The sequence below is a fragment of the Thamnophis elegans genome, chromosome 8, assembly GCF_009769535.1.
Source record: "Thamnophis elegans isolate rThaEle1 chromosome 8, rThaEle1.pri, whole genome shotgun sequence".
In the NCBI taxonomy this organism is placed as follows: domain Eukaryota; kingdom Metazoa; phylum Chordata; class Lepidosauria; order Squamata; family Colubridae; genus Thamnophis; species Thamnophis elegans.
The window spans coordinates 75072845-75093933 of NC_045548.1; the positions used below are offsets into that span (position 1 = coordinate 75072845).

General features: G+C 40.9%; 1 protein-coding gene across 1 annotated transcript; it reads right to left on the reverse strand.

Annotated features, from left to right (window-relative positions):
* Positions 1-3240: 3240 nt before the first annotated feature.
* On the reverse strand, positions 3241-11465 carry LOC116512646 (mas-related G-protein coupled receptor member D-like). Its single transcript, XM_032223249.1, has 3 exons — positions 11403-11465; positions 8172-8235; positions 3241-4447 (listed from the first exon to the last, which is right to left on the reverse strand). Exon 3 carries the CDS (start codon positions 4408-4410, stop codon positions 3463-3465), a length of 948 nt encoding a protein of 315 aa, XP_032079140.1. The 5' UTR covers positions 4411-4447; positions 8172-8235; positions 11403-11465; the 3' UTR covers positions 3241-3462.
* Positions 11466-21089: the final 9624 nt, after the last annotated feature.

The following is a 21089-nucleotide window of genomic DNA, read 5'->3' on the forward strand; positions in this document are numbered from 1 at the left end:
TAATTTTTGACATGGTTCTGGATAATTACTGTAGTTTACAGCAGTGGAGAGAACCTTCTTGCTTTCTACATCTTTCCCCAGTCAGTCTTCAAGATGAACTCTGGCAACATACTTTTTCGAGGGAAACAAAATAAGTTCAGATTTTATTTTTGTAGCAAGAAACAATTGTTTTAGTCGAGCGATCGCCAAGATTAGAGACAAGTTAAAACTACATTTTTACAGAGGGGTTGAAAGTCTGTTGGTAGATTTCTCTGTGTTTTCAGGAGCTTCATCTTCCTTGAAGACTCTTTGAAAAACGACCTTGAAGCTCTCCTTGGTCTGAGCTCGTTTCTTTCTCTCAACCAGATCATAGATCACTGGATTAACAGGGATCTGATGTGATGTTGCCAACTTCACCTGCTGCTTTATGAATAGAGTAGCCTGGTTTTACAAAATATCCATTCATAATGCTTAGCTCCTTCAGGCTTCTGCTTGAGGCTGTCTTCCTATGACAGAAAGAAACACATGATAAGAAAATGTTCAAAGTCTGACCAATTAATCTATTTTGATTCTTGGCTTTTTCTTTCTATGTAGCAATTTTGCTACCACTTCCCTTTAGACGGCTCACCAGTTAGGAACAAAATTGCTGATATGAGCATTCTCTTCCTCTTTTTTCCATATCTATTTGTTATTAGCATCAGGGGAGGAAGAAGGAGGAGGAGAAAGAGAAGGAGAAGAGGAGGAGGAAGATGATGATAAAGAAGAAGATGAAGAGGAGGAGAAGGAGAAGGAGAAGAAGCAGAGGAGGAGGGGAGGAGCAGGGGGAAGGAGATGATGAAGATGAAGAGGAGGAGGAGGAGAAGAAGAAGGAGAGCGGGAGGGGGGAGGAGCCCTGAAAACCAGAAAGCATTTCTCCTCCTTTCTTCTTATATCAAAGTCAATCAAATGGCCTCTGCAGATCTCCAAGATCATTTCATCCTTCCTGTACAGAATATTCTTTTTTAAAATATTTTTTTTTATTTTTAATTTAAAACAAACACAACATCCTTCTTTACATGCTATAGAAAGTGTATCAGTTGGTTACAAAAAGACTTTTGTGCATCTCTTCCACAGTCAACAAACATAATTCATGGGGGGAAGAGCCTATGTCGCTACGAAATGGTCACCCGATCTTGATGCTCTGAGATCGCCGCCAATACTTTTTTCACTGGGTGGTCTAATTGGACCTAAACCGTCCCATAGAGATGGTGAACAGGAAGACTACGTTCTGCTGATCACAGGGACATTGCAAAGTCCCTGATTGATGGAGGAGAAGGTCTCTCAGCTGGCATAAAAGCTCAGCCCCCAGGCTGATGAAGTAGGGATGGCTTCACAATGGAAGGAAATGGAAGAGAAAGTGTTTACAGCTGGTGAGGAATTTTTACCTGTTTTAAAAGAGCCTGCCTATAAAAAAATCTTAAAGCTGATTTAAATTTAAGAATATAAGAAAAAAGGGGGCGGAATTAAGCTTTGGATGGTTTTGGTCAACGTGTTATCTTAATTTTTAAACATGATTTTCATGGGTTGAATTTATGCAAACCGTTTGAAATGAATGGATCAAATTTTCTTCTTCTAAAATTTTTACTATTACTTTCACAACCTACGGACTAAACTTCTTATTCATCACCACATGTGTCTTTTACTCTTTCTTCTCTATTTCATGTAAGAATTTGACTTTTTAAAAAAACTTGGAATATTAAAAGATACAAAAAGAACAAAGAATTGCAACTATTATAACAACAAAGGGAGAGATAACTGCTACTCGAAGACTCAAAACTTGAGTATTGAAATCAGAACTCCGCAATCATTCTTAGTATCCAAAAGTCGTGTTGCTTTCCTGTTTAAATTACACTTAATAGAAAATTAAATTTCCTGTTTAAATTATCTTTAATGGGTACATTCACAGAAGGAAAAGAAGCAAGAAAGGGGAAAATTGGATCTCGGTTTTTTATTTCTTCCCCAGGGATGTCAAACACTACAGAGCATCAAGGACACGAAAGAAACTATAATATCAATAAAGGAGAATATTTGCAGGGTTGAAATAAGGAGTCCGTGGTTCTCTCTGAGCTTGCAGATGTTTCATTACCAAAATGAGGTAGCATCTAGTTAGTAGCACTGATGATATTACCTAGTTTGGGTAATGAAACATCTGCTAGAAAACCATCAAGCTCAGAGAGCACCAATAACCCCCCACCCGAAGGAAAATAGTTTTCTATACAGTTCAAGCAATGAAAAAACTCAAAATACTCAATTCGGATGACCCAAAATTAGGAGGTATTGAGGGGGCTGCCATTGTTAGCCCTTGAAGGCTCTCCAGACCAGGAAACAGACCTGCAAGATTCTTGTCTTATTGCATATCTCCATTTCTAGTATTCTTTTTCATCTCCACGTCTCGTCTCTCAGTGATTCAGGGTGGTCACAGCCAGAAAGTTTTTCAATTCTGAATATCTCTCTCAAGGACATCTCTTTCTACTACACTAAGATAAACTATAGAACAAAATAAGAGCCACTGCTACTAGTGAAGCCCCACCTTAGCTCTGGGGATAAAAGGCAGGAGGCGGAGATGAATAGATATGGCAGACAATTATTCATCAGGCTAACAAGTCCATCCAGAACGAACAAAGTTGCTTCCTGTAAAGGCTCACATGCCTTTGCTCCTCCTTTATGTCTTATGGGAGGGGCCAATCATCTCCAAGCCTTATTCCTGCCTTTTTTTCCAATTGTTCTTGCCTTCTGGCAGCTGTGCACATGCACACACTGGGAACAGGCTCCCCCTGTTCCTCTGCCTTGCTGATATCCAACTCTGGAGGCTCCGGAGGCAGCAAATAACTCCCAGAGGGTTCTGGCCCCCTCTCTGCCTCTGACACAGAGCCCTCATCCAAGTCTTCCCCATATTCCAGGACTTGCCCATGTTCCTCCCCAACCTCCTCACTGTCTGACTCTGCTGCCAGCCCCGCAGGTTGCCGGCAGACCATAACAATAAGAAAATAATATGTCCGAAATTTGTGAGGATCATAATTGCCACATTTTATTTCTGGAAATGTATCCTGTACATACTTTTTTCCCCCTTCTCTTTTCTTTCATTATACATATACACATAACTTACATGTTTTTAGAGAAGCCTATATTCTGCCAAGTTTATTAGGAAAAAAACCCTTGGAAAACAGGCAACCGATAACACATCAAATAATAAATATTACACATGTTGAACATTTCGTGCAGTAAGAATTATTTCTAGCAGTTTTTATCAGGAAAGGAAAAAAGGAATTGTAGAAGTAAAACATTTACTATATAAGCATATTCAGTTTTAGAATTATACAGAGATAAATATTTTCTGTTTATATGGTTTTATGTTCAGCTTGTTCAATAAATCACAATAATTTTCTTACTGAACCCACAAATTACTTATGGATTTTAAAATGATTGTTCAATGATAGCGACACTTCACAATATGCTTTCCTCCGTAGTTTGCTGCTCTTCAGAGCTTTCCTGCTCATCCTTGAAAACTCTTTGCAGAGCCACCTTAAAGGATGCTCTGGGCTGATCCTTCCCCTTCTTCTTCCTCCCCACTAAGAAATAAAGAAGAGGGTTGATGCTGCTGTTGAGAACAGCACATCCGAATCCGACGGTCATGAGGGAGGAATTATAGGCACCAAAATATTCAATGACATAAAAGACATTCATTGGGAGAGAAAGTAGGAGGAAGAAGAGGAGAGCCAGCAAGATAGTGGTGAGAAGTTTCCTTTGATTGCGTTGTATTTTAGACCTCGTATAAACCAAGAGAGTTATAGTAGACACAACCATGAGAGGCGTGCACAATAAACCATTCACAATCAGCTGGTAAAGAAAACGTGCACTTCCAGAACTCTTGGTGTAATACAGAATGAAGTGCACTGCAGAGAGCAGGAAGGAGAGGATCCAGATGAGGCCACAAACAAGACTGGGCAAATATGGAGGACGATGGCAGCGATGCCAGAGAGGGAAGAGGACAGCCACGCACCTGTCCAGGCTGATGGCCGTCAGGAGAAACTGGCTAGCAGAATAGGTGAAGAAAAAGAGCTCGAAAAATAAGAAGAAAAAGGTGTCACCAATATCACGTATTTTACCCAGAGTTGACACTGTCACAAATATTTCTGCCATAACGAGGGATGTGAGGACTCCAAAATCAGCGACGGAGAGATTCTGGATGAACGTGGTGAAAGGATTCCTCTTAATGGAAAAGGCCAGGAGATAAATTGTCCTTCCATTTCCCACCAGGCCTAAGATGCAAATCATGGCAAAGAATGCATATAAAAGGTGTTGGGTTAACCCTTGGTCATAAGGAAAAGATATTTCAGACCTATTTGGAGCAATTTCCACCATTCCAGTAGAATTTGAAGAAAGGTTGACCATTTCAGAAATAGTCCAAGGAAAATTAATCACCTCTGTCCTGATAACAAAAAAAAAACCAAAAACCGAAAGAGAATCAGTCATTATTATAAATATATAAATATAAATAATATAAATATAAATAATATAAATATAAATAATATAAATATAAATAATATAAATATAAATAATATAAATATAAATAATATAAATATAAATAATATAAATATAAATAATATAAATATAAATAATATAATATATATATAAAGCCTAAAAAATCCTGAGGTAGCCTAAAAAATCCTGAGGTAGTTGAGGCACGCAGTTCTCCTACCTCATAGTAGAGGGCGCATTTTTTAGAGGCTTCAACTCTGTCATTCTGTTTAAAGCGGCAGCGTCGCGCTCATTCTTCCTCCTCTCTTTCTCCATTTCTGATGCCCCCACCTTTACCCCACGCTCCCTCTTTTGCTTCAAATTTCCTTTTTTTCTTTTTTCTTTAAATAAATGCAATGCTCAGGCATTCTCTCCTCCTCAGGCGGGCTGCCATGAGCTCAGGCGGCTGAAAGAAAGTGCTTTAGTCAGTGGGGTGTCGCGGGAGAGGAGAGAATGCCTGAGCATTGCATTTATTTAAAGAAAAAAGAAAAAAAAGGAAATTTGAAGGAAAAGAGGGAGCGTGGGGTGGAGGGCATCAGAAACGGAGAAAGAGAGGAGGAAGAATGAGCGCGACGCTGCCGCTTTAAACAGAATGACAGAGTTGAAGCCTCTAAAAAATGCGCCCTCTACTATGAGGCAGGAGAACTGCGTGCCTCAACTACCTCAGGATTTTTTAGGCTTTTAACCCTCGCTTAACTCTGCTCGAGCGCCTAAAAAGTCAGACTAGATGAGGCATGCAGTTCTCCTGCCTCACAGTAGAGGGCGCTTTTTAGAGGCTTTTTTAAACAGGCAGTCATTCATGGTGTGGCAGCAACTAGCTAGCCTAACCTCAAGACTTGCCTTTTCCATTTACATTTTGTTTCCTTTTCATGATTTACAGTGGTGAGGCTGTGCCCCCCCTGCCTCCCCTGACTGCACGTCACTGATATATATACACAAATAAATACACACACACACACTCATACACATGTGCACTCATACTGTATGCACAAAAGCAAAAGCACAGTTTCTTTTCCTTACACATATCAACATATATATCTGCTTTTTGAACATCATTTTTACTACATCCCTAAAATCAACGTTTCTCATACGGTTGCAAAATGGATGCCTGCAAAATCCAAAGGGTTTTTTTTTTCAGCCTAAAATACTCGAGATGCTTTTTTAGGCGAATTCCCACCAATCCCCATTAAAGGTAGTCCTCGACTTATGACCACAGTGGAGTCCAAAATCTCTGTGGTGAAGCGAGACATTTGTCAAGGGAGTTCTGCCCCATTTTGCAACTTTCCTTGCTGCCGTTTTTAAGTGAACCACTGCAGCTGTTAAATGAGTCACCCGGTTGTTAAGAGAATCTGGATTTCCCATTGATTTTGCTTGTCGGAAGGTCTTGTCATCATGCGCGGCCAGTGCGAAGAACAGGATGATGACGGCAGAGGCTTTTTCTGTGACCTCCAGTAGTTTTTTTTTCATTAAAAGTTTTAATACGTTTTGCAATTATATACCTTTCCCCTTCCCTCCCTCCCCCCCAATCCCACATCCCCTCCCACCCAAACCTCCCAGAGCAAATACAGGGTATAAACATTTAACAATCATACACTAAAATAAACTATCAACTTTAGCATCATCCCTCACTTGTACTTTAACTCTCCTTTTCTAAAGCTAACTTTAGATAAGTTGTAACATTCCTTGTTCATTCATTCATAAGCTAACTGATATTTCTTAGTCCCATATTTATTTTGAATATAATCAGTCCATCTTCTCCATTCCAACTTGTATTTCTCATCTGAATGGTCCTTGAGGTATGCTGATATTTTAGCCATCTCTGCTAAATTTGTTACTTTTAATGTCCATTCTTGAATAGTAGGCAAATCTTCCTTCTACCAGTACTGCGCCACCAACAGCCTTGCTGCCGTTGTTAAGCTCAGAATCAAATTAGTCTCTATAACTGTACAGTCTATAATTATACCAAGGACGTGCAGTCACTAGAGGCAGGGGAGGCGTGGCCTCACCAGTCATGAGGAAAAGGAAAGAATTTTAAAGAATTTTTTTAAAATAATTAAAGCCGAGGTAGTTGCTACCAGATTCACAGTGACTTGGAACAGTGCTTAGTGTTAACGATAGGAGGAGGCCAGAGAAATAGGGGCCTCCTGTGCATAAGCAATTTTTCGCCTTTTAAGAGTTAAGCAAGGGTTAACAAGCAAAAATATTTGTATGCAAAGGAGGCATGTGTTCTCTCGCCTTCTGTAGAGGGCATTTTTAGAGGCTTTTTAAAGTTCTCTGGGAGCAACTAGCTCAGTCTGACTCAGAGCTCTGGCAGAACCACATTGCCTTTTCAAAAACACACACACACACACACCTGGATAAAAGTACATAAGTCCAGCTTCATTGATTACAACGTGATTCACCTGCAATCAAAGGTTCCGATCAGAAGGCAGCAGGGGAAGGAGGGGGTATGGCAGAGGAGCTGCTTTCAAGCCTTTGGAAAATATATCCAATCCAACTTCTGTGTTTGTGTTTGTTTGAGAATGAGTGTGTGAGTGAGAGAGGGATCCAATTTCTCTGTGTGCATGTGTCTGTTTGAGAGAGGGGGAGGGAGGGAGAGAGGGAGGAAGGGGGGGAGGGAGAAGAAAAAAATGGGAAAACTTATTTTGCAAGGGAGAAAAATGCTGTCACTTTAAATCGGAACTCAGCATGCCTGGCTGTGGAATTCTGGGAGTTGAAGTCCACAAGTCTAAAAAGTGCCTCACCAGCCATAAAGCTGACCGCACGTCACTGAATTATACCTAAGAAGAATAACTGAGGAATAACTTCTAGTAGTTTTCAGCAGCCTCCAGCCAGCTGCCATTGCCAGGAAGCTGCTGTCAAAAGAGGCAGCTTCTTGCAGCCGCACCAAAAAAGAGAGCTTGCCTTCTGGAGTCCGGACCAGCCGTTGCGGAAGGAAGGGAAGCAGCCAGAAGAAAGAGGCAGTCATGGGGGAGGAAGTGGAGCAAGGCCGGGGCCTCTGAAGGAGCAGAAACAGACTGGCAAAGGGGGTTGGTGGGGTGACATGTAGGAAGAGGCCTTTGACAGATTAGGCCAGGTCTGGGCAGAAAATAGATAGATATCAGGTTCTGGGGGCGTGGCTTGGTGGGAGGGTGTCATGTGACTGAATGGGCATGGCCGTGAGTGACGTCAAGTTGGGCATGGCCACTAAGTCACAGGGCCCCCACCTAGATATGCCCACAGAACTGGTAGTAAAAATATATGCCTCACAATATTTTATTTATTTTACTTCTATCCCATCTTTCCTCAAAAATAGCAGCAGCTTTGAATCATGGAAGACACTACCAAGTTAACACATTTTAATCAATAGCCTCATAATTATCTATTGGAGATGATCCACTCCCCAGAAAGTAATGCCCCTTATCTTTCCCCCCGGTACTGAATTTGAAATCCTCATTTGCTCTCTTGGAAATGTGATGTGTTCGGGTATCCATCCCAAGGTGAATAGGTGAACTTCCATCCTTCACAGGGGATCTTGTTTCAACAGTCACGATGGGTAGAGTAGAGCAGCCATTTTCTTTTTGGAATATTATGTAACAATCGGATGGCTGCCTTCGTTCCTGAAAAGAAAATATTTTGTACCATAATATACTTACAATTCGAGGAATTTACTCCAAGTATCACTTAGGACAGCTGTACTCTGGAAAGTTGATTCATTTGCTAAGGAAGCAATTATAATAAGTTGTGATTATGGTCAATAATATCAGGCAGCAAACATGCTAATTTGTTTTAGCAATGTCTTCCCTACAAGTAGTCCTTTATGACCAATCACTAGATGGTGGTTGAAGGTATGCCAGATTTCCCCAAAAGTTATTTGACCACACCTAGAATATTGCATTCAGTTTTGGTCACCACACTATAAAAAAATGTTGAGACTCTAGAAAAAGTGCAGAGAAGAGCAACCAGGTTGATTAGGGCAGTGGTCTCCAACCTTGGCAACTTTAAGACCTGTGGACTTCAACTCCCAGAGTTCCTCAGCCAGCTTTGCTTTGCTGGCTGAGGAACTCTGGGAGTTGAAGTCCACAAGTCTTAAAGTTGCCAAGGTTGGAGACCACTGGATTAGGGAACTGGAGACTAAAACATATGAAGAACAGTTACAGGAACTTGGCATGGCTAGTTAGTGAAGAGAAGGACCAGGAAAAACATGATAGCAGTCTTCCAATGTTTAAGGGGCTGCCACAGAGAGGAGGGGATCAAGTTATTTTCCAAGGCACTTGAAGGCCAGACAAGGAAGAATGGATGGAAACTGACCAAGGAGAGATTCAACCTGGAAATAAGGAGAAATTTCCTGACAGTGAGAACAATCAACCCATGGAACAGAAGGTGCCTTCAGAAATTGTGGGACCTTCATCACTGGAATCTTTCAAGAAGAGAGTGGACTGCCATCTGTAAGAAATGGTATAGGGTCTCCTGCTTGGGTGGACTGGATGACCTACAAGGTTCCTTCCAACTCTGTTAATCTGTTAAACCCTGTTTCGAGACCCAAATTCCATGCAACAAGGTGAGTTCCCTTTATTACTCAGATCCTATCTAGCAGCTCAAAAGCGTGCAAATGCAAGTACATTAATAGGTACCACTTTATTGGGAAGGTAACAGCATTCTGTGCACCTTTAGTGTATAACCATGCTCGCCACATGACCGCAGAAATTGTCTTTGGTCAATGTGGCTTCCCTTAGCCTAGAAATGGAGATGAGCATCATGCTCTAGAGTTGGACACGACTGGACAGGAAAACCTTTACACACACACACACACACACACACACACACACACACACACACACACCTTCATTGTCATTTTTTCCTGTGGACACACAGGCAAATATTAAAAATGAAATCCTGTTGCCTGCTCTCAAAAGTGTATACATTCATAAAACACATATACCGTATTTTTTGGAGTTTAAGATGCACCAGAGTATAAGACACACCAAGGTTTTGAAGAGGCACATTTTTTAAAAACAAGGTGAGCTGCACTGGCTACCTGTTGATCTCCGTGTGCGCTTCAAGGTGCTTCTTACCACCTATAAAGCCCTCCATGGTAGTGGATCTGGGTACTTGGGAGACCGCCTCCTGCCGATTACCTCCTCGAGACTGATTAGATCTCATAGATTAGGCCTCCTCCGAGTGCCATCTGCCAGCCAGTGCCGGCTGGCCACTACGCGGAGGAGAGCCTTTTCAGTGGCAGCTCCGACCCTCTGGAACGAGCTCCCCGTGGGGATCCGTACCCTCACCACCCTTCAGACCTTCTGCGCAGCCCTCAAGAACTGGCTATCCTGCCAGGCCTGGGGGTAGAGATTGATCTGCCCCCACCCGAATGTTGGATGAATGTTGTTTACTTTTTAATTATTTTTCAACCTCTTCTTTGAGGGAAAAAGGTGCATCAAAAAATATGGTAGATAGGCTATATCAGATGTGGTATTTTGCTGGTTCACACCAGTTCAGATGAACTGGTAGTGGTGGCGGTGGGAGGTTCCGCCCACCCACCCAGATATCATCACAGATGCTCTGCACATGCAACCAGCAGTTCCAAACTGGTAGCGAAGATTAGAGTATTTGATGTGTGGGATATATATACACATATGTATATACCCTAACGTATAGATACATAAAAATGCTTTTTCTGGTGAGACGGGTCTATCAGGGCAACCTGCTCTACCCAAATATGGGACTGGTTTCACCAGAAAAAACACTTAATCTCTCTCTTGGTACAGCTGACAAAGCAAGGAGAGCCTGTGGCTTAGAGGTTAATACATCTACCCCATATGCAAGCACCCTGGGTTCAAATCCCAGAAGGGTATGGCTAGCTGATGTAGAGCTAAATAGCTTGAAATAGACCTATACTAGTCTCCCTTTATTTCTTTGTCAGTAAATATACATTTAACAGGAAGGTTGAATGATCATAAAGTTGATACTATAGGGAGCAAAACTGTGGATGAACATGGATGTAATGCTTCAGATGCCATGAAGCCTCCTCCCAGAAGGTAACAAGGAAAACAGGTCGTGAAGAGGATATGTAGCACCCCAGACAATCCTGTCGACCCTGCTCAAGCATCACGTATATGCCATATCCTGGATAGAAGGAAGTGAACTACCAATGATCTTTTTTGCCGTCCTCACCACTTTCTGCACCACCTTCCTGTCCAAAGTAGGAATGATAGGATCCTCTCGATTGTCCCTCTACAGAAAGTAGAGGGACAGGGGAAGGAACATGTAGTTTTCTCCATGTGATGGAGAAAATGCAGGGGCAGCTGTGCCTGCTTCACTAGTGTCTCACTGTTGAGTGACCCAGTCTACTCATTAGCTGCACACACAAAAATACATATTCATTTTGAAAAGGAAACTATTCTACCTATCCTTGTTTTTCCTTCATTTTCAGAAATGCACATGGGCTTCCAATCACCATTACCCATTATCGCCATCATCTATCACTGCCTTCATGTGCCCCATTTTTGGCCTCCATGCAATCCTCGATGCCTGGAACAGCTGATCGGAGGTATTCCGGGAGGCAGATCCAATCACCAATCAGCTGCTCATACTAAATCAGGCTGTGCTGAAGCTGCTGAGGCTATTTGCTGTTTGCTGCAAGGAGGCAGAGGCCAAAGGGTGGGGGCGGGGCAGCAGGTGGTCAGGGCTTTGGCAACATTTGCTCTCTAAGATGCAGACAATTCCACCCAATTTTTTTTGAAAGGGGGAGTGCATCTTATAGTCCGAAAAATAGGGTAACTTCGAACACCTGAGTTTTTCTTTATCAATAGTAGCCACGATGGAAAGGAAAATAATATATACTATTATATATTATATCTCTCTTAATAAGAGAATGCTGCTCTTACTTGTAAAAATCTTGATTGTTTTATTGAAGAAATTCAGACGAGTGGTTGAAAAGGACGATCCAGAGCTCTGCAATTTAGGGGGAAATACAATTATCAGAATAAATAAAACTGGACTTGATTTCGGATAATCAACCTGATTCATAGGAAGAATCTTGTTTTAGAGTTACTACTTTTGTTCCAGCCGCTTAAAATCTTTCTTACCTTTCAGCCAATCAATTAAAATGTATTTATGGACCAAGACCAAACATAAATAAAAGACCACTCACGTAATCAGCATAAAAAAGTATTTGTCGTAATAATCATGAGAAAATCTTTTTTAAAAAATTAGCAGGAAACAATAATATGAGGGGAGAACCTATTGGCTTTCAGCAACTGCAGCTCTTGATGAGAATTCTGCAACCTTCTTAGAGGTTTTTGAGAAGTGATCACAAAGGAGATATTCCCGGTCACCTTTTTCAACAACAGTTAGAACTGTGAACAATTGGAAGGTTTCACCTTGATTGCCATTAAGTACATAAGGGGCAATCTAATAGTTTACATGAGACAGATTTTCTGCCTCATAATTCTTGTGGTGGGAAAAAACAGAGGCAGATTTTTAGGAGTGTTTGTCACCTTGGAAAAAAAATCTCAATCTCTCTCTCCCCCCCCCTTCATCTACCAACAATCTATCATCTGTCTGTCTGTCTGTCATCTATCTATCTATCTATCTATCTATCTATCTATCTATCTATCTATATCTATCTATCATCTCTCTATATCTATCTATCTATCTATCTATCTATCTATCTATCTATCTATCTATCATGTATCTATATCTATCTATCTATCTATATCTATCTATCTCTATCTATCTATCTATCTATCTATCCATCATCTATCTCTATATCTATCTATCTATCTATCTATCTATCTATCATCTATCTCTATATCTATCTATCTCTATATCTATCTATCTCTATATCTATCTATCTATCTATCTATCTATCTATCTATCTATCTATCTATCTATCTATCTATCTATCTATCTATCTATCTGCATGCAACACTCAAAGACCCCCCTCAGTGTCAGCACTGGTGAGCTGAGCTGTTTTTTCCCCCCACTCATCTGAGGGGCGCAGCATTCTGCTCTGCCACGCAAATCAGCGGAGCTAAAAAACAATGGCATATGGGACAGGAAATGACCGGTGTGGGAGGGCGAGGCCAACCAGAGGTGGCATTTGCTGGTTCTCCAAACTACTCACAATTTTCACTACTGGTTCACCAGAACCCGTCCGAACTGGCTGAATATCACCTCTGGTTGGGTGACTTTGGGCCAGTAACTTTCTCTCTGTTCAGCCCACCTGCTCTGTGTTTTTGTAAACAAAATAGGAAGAGGAAGGAGTATGTTTAGGGCCTTCAGTTATTTGTAAAAAGGCTGGTAGTAAGATTTTCAGTTGGTCACAGAATTCTATGGTACTGGCTGTTACCATCCTAATGCTCCTCAAGTCTAATCATGCACTAAAAAAGGAAATGTACTTTGCAAATTGAAAGTACCACCACTCAAATGCTAGCTTTACTGCTGAAATACCTCGTAATCTCCGGAGTAATCTCCAGAGGAGATAAGCAGATCGCTTTCAGTCTTTAACGAAGACATCATCGTTGGCCCACACTCGATGCTGCTACAGTTGAAGCAGAGAACGTAGGTGGTCGAAGCTGCAAAACCTAGGGAGAAGAAAGACAAGAGTTTTAGCCACTGAGCCACCGCATCCCTATGCATTTGTTTGAGCACCAAACTATTGCGAAAAAAATGTGTAAACATGTTATCACAACTTAGAAGAAGGCACAAGACTTCAAAAAATACTTGACTGAAAAGCAGCCTGATCTGGATGTGACGTTCATTTCCTGCAGGAAAATTGGAAAGAAAATACAGGGCTGCTTTGCTTAATGTATAATCATTTCCTTCTGTACGTTCAGAGCTCTTTTCATTATTGTGAATTTTGTTAAAATACATAACCTTGGGATGCCCTAGAGGCAGGGTTGAAATTCAGCAGGTTCTGACAGGTTCTGGAGAACCGGGAGTGAAAATTTTGAGTAGTTTGGAGAACCAGCAAATACCAAATCTGACTGCCCCCAGAGAACAGTGGGAATGGGGATTTTGCAATATACTTCCCCCAGGAGGGGGTGGGAATTGAGATTTTGCAGTATCCTTCCTCTGGAGTGGGGAGGGAATGGAGATTTTGCAGTATCCTTCCCCAGGAGTGGGGAGGGAATGGGGATTTTGCAGTATCCTTCCCCTAGGAGTGGGGAGGGAGTAGGGATTTTGCAATATACTTCCTCCAGGAGTGGGGTAGGAATGGAGATTTTGCAGTATCCTTCCTCTGGAATGGGGAGGGAATGGAGGTTTTGTGCTGTATCCTTCCCCAGGAGTGGGGAGGGAATGGGGATTTTGCAATATCCTTCCCCAGGAATGGGGAGGGAATGGGGATTTTGAAATATCCTTCCCCTGGAGTGGGGTGGGAATGGAGATTTTGAAATATCCTTCCCCAGGAGTGGGGAGGGAATGGAGATTTTGCAGTATCCTACAATGTTACAATCTACATGTTAATTGTAATATATTGCATAGCAGTATACCTAGTAATATTTTCCCCATTTCTAATTTATATCTCTATTTTCTAACTCTTAATCACGCAGTTTCTTCTTTTGATGCTGTTGGTCTGGCTTTGAGTGGAAGATGATTTGGATGAGGGAAAATGTTGCAGAGTATTGAACTCCAAATGGATCTAAAAATTACATTGAAGTTATCATAAATGTATTGCACTAAGAGGCGTGGGAAAGGAGGGAAATCACTTTCATAGAAAAGCAGACAGATCACTATGGACATTACAGGAAATGAATCAGTCTAACATCAATGCCGGGGAAGATAATGGAAATGATAGTCAAAAACAGATCTACAAATATCTAGAAAGAAAGAAACTTATAACTAAAAGCCAGTATGGGTCTGTTAAAAACAAATTATACCATACCAATCTTATTTCATTCCTTGACAAAGTGGCTATATTAATAAACCAGCAAAATGCTGTGGAGGACATAGTATACCTAGATTTCAGTAAGGCATTTGACAAAGTAGACCACAACCTACTTCTCGGTAAGCTAGCAAAATGTGGGACAGACAGCATCACCACCAGATGGTTTTATAACTGGCTGACTCATACTCAATGATATCTACATGGAGGGAAATAAGCAGTGGTGTACCACAAGGTTACTATATCTACATGGAGGGAAATAAGCAGTGGCGTACCACAAGGTTCTGTCTTAGGCACAGTACTCTTCAACATCTTCGTAAATGAGTTAGATGAGGGAATAGAAGGGGAACTCATCAAAATTTCAGATGACACTAAGCTGGCAGGAATAGCCAAAACCCCAGAGGGGAAGTTCAGGATCGAGAAGGATCTTGACAGACTTGAAGAATGGATCCTATTGAACAAAATGAAATTGAATGTGGAGAAAAGCAATGTTTTACACTTAGGCGTTAAAAACAAAAGGTACAACTACAGATTAGGTGAGACCTGGCTGCAAAACAGTAACTGTGAGAGGGACCTTGGAGTGCTAATGGATGATCACTTAAATATGAGACAGCAATGGGCGGCCACCGCCAAAAAAGCTAAGACAATCCTTGGTTGTATAAACAGAGGCACAGAATCACAATCATGAAAAGTATTAGTACCACTTTATAAAACTTTAGTAAGATGACATCTGGAATACTGTATCCAGTTTTGGTCACCACTTTACAAAAAAGAAGTTGAGACTTTGGAAAAAACTCAGAGAAGAGCAACTAAGATGATTAAAGACCTGGAGAATAAAACCTATGAAGAACGGTTGCAGGATCTGGATATAGCTAGTCTAGAGAAAAGAAGGACTGGGGTGACATGATAAGAGTATTCCAGTTTTTGAGAGGTTGCCGCAAAGAAGAGGGGGTCAATTTATTTTCCAAAGCACCAGAAGGCAAGACAAACAATGCATGGAAACTAATTAAGGAGAGAAGCAACAAAGAATTAAGGAGAAACTTCCTAACAGTGAAGACAATTAATCAGTGGAACAGCTTGCCTACAGAAATAATGGGCGCTTCATCACTGGAGGTTTTTTTTAAAGAACGTCAGAGACTTGTCTCAAATTGTATCGGGTCTCCTGTTTGAACAGGGGGTTGAGCAGAGAAAACCCCCAAGGTCCTTTCCAGATCTATTCTAGTTGATTGAATGAACATCAACAGTATGTGCTCGCTAAAAACGGACAATGATTTTATGGCACATTATCTATCAATCAATCACAGAGATAAATTCCAGGTATGGGATGTGTACATAGAGTGCCTACCTTTTGATATCCAAATTCTACTGAGTTGTCCTATTTCAGGGTGTCTTCATTCTAATCACTGATCTGGCAGCAAAAGAGGTCCTCTCTTTGCCCAGGTTTCCAGCAAAGTGTAAAAACAGAGATGGTCTTGGGTCAAGAAGAGTGAGACTTCGATTCTTCAAGACAGTCCTTATAAAGCCATTAAATTCTGGACCAATAGTGTTCGAACTCCGCAATCACTCTTTGTATCCAAAAGTCGAGTTGCTTTCCTGTTTAAATTACACTTAATAGAAAATTAAATTTCCTGTTTAAATTACCTTTAATGGGTACATTCACAGAAGGAAAAGAAGCAAGAAAGGGGAAAATTGGATCTCTGTTTTTTATTTCTTCCCCGGGGATGTCAAACACTACAGAGCATCAAGGACACGAAAGAAACTATAATATCAATAAAGGAGAATATTTGCAGCTCATGGTTGAAATGAGGAGTCCGTGGTGCTCTCTTAGCTGGCAGATGTTTCATTACCAAAATGAGGTAACATCTTGTTACTAGCACTGATGATATTACTTAGTTTGGGTAATGAAACATCTGCTAGAAAACCATCAAGCTCAGAGAGCACTAATATCCCCCCCCCCAGAAAGATAATTGTTTTCTATACTCAAAATACTCAATTCGGATGACACAAAATTAGGAGGTATTGAGGGGGCTGCCATTGTTAGCCCTTGAAGGCTCTCCAGACCAGGAAACAGACCTGCAAGATTCTTGTCTTATAGCACATCTCCATTTATAGTATTCTTTTTCATCCCTATTTCTCGTCTCTCAGTGTTTCAGGGTGGTCACAGCCAGAAAGTTTTTCAATTCTGAATATCTCTCTCAAGGACATCTCTTTCTACAGCAGTGGTGTCAAATTCAAGACCCAGGGGCCAGATCCAGCCCACAGGGTGCTAAGATCTAGCCTGCAGAGCAGTCCTGGAAACAGCAAAGGACCAGCCCGCAAAGCCTCTGCTGGTGAAAACAGAGCTCACGAGGGCTGCACGTGGCCTCAGGGAAGGCTTCTGCCCTTTTTTGCAACATATTCTGAATATGTCTCTCAAGGACATCTCTTTCTTGAGGCTTTCTCCAGCCAGATGGTAGAATAGAATACAAAATAAAATATCTTTTATTGGCCAAGTATGATTGGATACATAAGGAATTTGTCTCTGGTGCATAAGCGCTCAGTGTACATTCAAGCAAACAACAAGAGACTTGAACATTGGGTGCAAACTGTTAGTGTATAAAGGTTCATGAATTGGAATAGACATGATGACAGGTCAGCCAATGGCTGAAGGCTGAGTAGGATTACTAGGTTAAGGAAGAAAAGATACAAATAATCTTTTTATACATATTTCTTAGATACATATATCTGTATCTTTTTATACATATAAAAAGATAAAAGATAAAAGATAAAAAGATAAAAGAAAATCTAGGATTGGAGATTAGTAGAATGAAATGAAATTAGTAGAATGAAATGAAATATTTTAAACATGGTAATAATATGAATCTAATTAGGATGTGTGTGAGTTATATTAATACTTTTAAGTGTGTAAAGTGATTATGTTAAATGCTTACTATATTAAAAAAATGAATTTGAAGACACATGTTACTTGTAGAAAATGGAAAGGGAATGATGAATTTAGTTTATCTATAAAGGGAAGAAAAAGATGATATTGTTTATGTATATAATAAAAATTAAAAGTTGGGAAATACGAGAAGAAAAGAAAATACAGCAAAAATTGGAAGTGGAAGTATAATGTAAAATGTGTTATGTATATGTGAAAATGTTAAAGGCGAAATCTAGACAACACTGTTCATAAAAGAATTTTTAATTATGTAACAAAAAAATAAAAAAACCTCTTTTTTAAAAAAAGATTAAGGTTAGGGTTAGGGCAAAGGATAGATGAACAATTTTTAAAAAAGGAAAAGTGGAGGAAGAAGGGGGGTTCCAATGATTGTTTAATATCTGCATTTACATTCTTTGGAGAAGAAGGGATGGCAAGTGTGTATAGAGCCACATAATGGGAAATGCACATTGAACAACATATAGTGTGACTACCTGTTAGTCTTTGGTGGGTAACTGATTAAGGTGTTGTCAGTTGTATCTGGAGCTTATTAATTCTAATATAAATACTGTTAGAATGTATTAGAAAAGTGCTATGACACAGAGAAAAATAACTGCTTAGTAAGAGTGTGGAAAAGCCAAACAATTTTAATTTTACACGAATAACAGCAAAAAGTAAGCACTTTCAGCTGCTCCAAGCAGCCTTGCAAATCCAATGTGGAGTGTCTCACATAACATATCTATTCAGGTCTAGGCAGTGCCGGATTTTCCTATAGGCTAACTAGGCTTCAGCCTAGGGCCTCAAGATCAAGAGGGGCCTATATTCAAATTGTTAGCAAAATTAAAATTACACTATTCTAAAAACAGTGAACACTAAAACACTGAACCGAAAATAAGGAGAAATTCTACGCATATGATTAATAAACAAACATACAAATGTATTGGTTAAGATCGTTCCAGCGCCGCGGCAGTTGGGGAGCCCTCCCATGTTCCCGGCACTGGCGGTCGGGCGAGAGGCGCGGCCGCTCCCAATAGCCGCCCCGTCGATGCAGAACCCACCAGCGGCCAGGCAGGTGAGGGCGAGGGGGCCGAGCCGGGCAGCTGAGCACAGCAGGGGAGGCAGCTGGCCTCACTGCCTTTGCTGCAGAGCAGAGCCGCCCTCTGTCGGGAGGCCAGTTATATATATTGATATATATTGATATATATCACAGTATATGGTCTCTCATGTAATTTACAAACTTAAAAATGGGAAGTGAAAGGGCCTCATAAGTGGAATAGCCTAGGGCCTCTTTTCATCTAAATCCGGCCCTGGGTCTCGGGCCTAATTATAAGTCTTGCATCTTCATAATGTTTATTTGTTTATTTTACTTCCATCTCATCTCTCCTCTGGAAAGTCAACATCTTTGCACTATGAATACACTGCCAGATACACATCTGGTATCAATGCCCTGGTTATCCTCAAATAGGGATGATCCACTCTCTGGGAAAACCTGTCCCTTGTCTACCCCGTGTGCTGAATGCAAAAATCAGCACTGGCTTTCATGGGACTCTGAAGTATCTGGACATTTGCTCTCTCCCAAAGTGGGTTACGAGCAAGCTGAGTTGGGGAGCTTCCTTCATCCACAAGGGCTTTCTTTACCAGCAGCTGCAGTGAGCAGAGAAGGGGAGCAATCTTCCTTTTAGAGTGCATCCCGGAACAACTCACAGGTGGTTTCTAGATCATTCTCTCTTGTCTCCTCCCCACGGATCCAAGGCCCAAATGCCACCTGGTGGCCAACCAGTCTCTCCTCGCCCTACTCAGAGTCGGAACCCTGTCCAGGGTCCTCCACATCCTCCAGGGCCGACTCATAAGACCCCTCGCTATCAGAGTCTGGTGGCAGCTCCAGTGGCTCCTGCCAGGCCACAACAGGTGTCCATTTTAAGTCTTGAGATATGATAGAACCTAGAAACCTGAAGGTCTCTACTGTTGATACTGTGTTGTCTAGTATTGTAAGAGATGACAGGATAGGAGGGTTTCTGGAAAAATCTAACACCATTTCTACCGTTTTGAGTCTATTTAGTTCAAGATTGTTCTCTTTGCACCACAAGGCTAATTGTTCAACCTCCCATCTGTATGCAGATTCATTGTTGTCTTGAATGAGACCAATCACTGTTGTATCATCTGCAAACTTCAGTATTTTAACAGAGGGATCTTTTGAGATGCAATCATTGGTGTATAGAGAGAAGAGGAGAGGAGAGAGCACACAGCCTTGGGGGCCTCCTGTGCTAATTGTACAGGTATCTGGTGTGATTTTGCCTAGCTTCGCCTGCTGTTTTATGAATAGAGTGGCCTGGCTTTACAAAATATCCATTCACAAAGTGTAACCCCTTCAGGCTTTTGCTTGAGGCTGTTTTCCTATGGTAGAAAGACAGGCGGCTGATTTCTGCCTTTGTTCAGGAGATTTTACTCCTCTTCTCCTTTAAGGGAAATATTCTATTCTGCTTCCTCTAATATTTTGTAGAATAGTTCATTCTGGGGAAGGGGGAGGCTTCCCACAGTTGCTTTGCTGTCATATCAAGAATCTTTCTCCTCAGTAGAAAATGGACCAGTGAACTAACACAGAGAGTAGTCATATGTAATGAAAACAAAACATTTCCTATTGGAAATAACATCGTTGATAAAAATTCCAGTTGGTGGAAAAGAAAAGATGAGGAAGAAAAACAGAGGAAGCAAGATGGCTATGAGAAGCTTTCTTTGCCTCTTCCTTCAAGATTTAAGATAGCCTTTGATGAAGGGGGACAGGCTGGAGACCACCATGATATTTACAAACTGAGGTAAATATGAGAAGACCTGTAACCGTAGATCCTATAATGGCACAGAGTGTGGTGGACAGGTATGGTGGATGATGACATCGATGTCAAATTGGGAAGAAGACAGCCAGGTAACAGTCAATGCTGATGACCCTCAGAGGAAATTGACCAGTTGTGGTAAGTACTTCTAATATTTCTGTGAGAGAATCTTAAGCGGAACTATCTCAGTAATAACATTTAATATATTATTACATCATTGATGTACCTCGAGGCTTTGTTTCATTGATGATTGGCTATTGATAAACCCATAAATAGGTGTCAGGACTTTGGGCTAGGGCAAGCCAGGAAACAGATACAGGCAGCAAATACTGAAAAAGTTGCAATATCAGCTATAATAAGAAATATATTGTAAGTTTGGCAAATTAATCTACTTTGATTCTTGGCTTGGCTTGGCTCGTTCTTTCTCTGTAGCAATTTTGCTACCACTTCCGTTTACATGGCTCACCATTTAGGAACAAAACTGCTGATATGAGCATTCTCTTCCTCTTTTTTCTATATTCATTTGTTATTAGCACCAGGGAGAAAGGAGGAGGAGGAGGAGCAGAAGAAGAAGAAGGAGAAAGAGAAGGAGAAGGAGGAGAAGAAGGGGAAGAAGAAGAAGAAGAAGAAGAAGAAGAAGAAGAAGAAGAAGAAGAAGAAGAAGAAGAAGAAGAAGAAGAAGAAAAAGAAAAAGAAGAATCAGCCCTGAAAGTCAGAGAGCATTTCTTTTATCAGAGAATCAAATGGCCTTTGCAAGATTACTTTGTCTTTCCTGTACAGAATATTCTGTCCTCCCAAGGTTCTAGGGAGCTGAAATTTCATTAAACTGTTAGATTACTCTACACTACACTAAGGTAAACTATAGAACAAAATAATAAAATAAAATGTAGCATACAATGAAACATATATAACACCACCGAAGCAACCCTAAACTGAT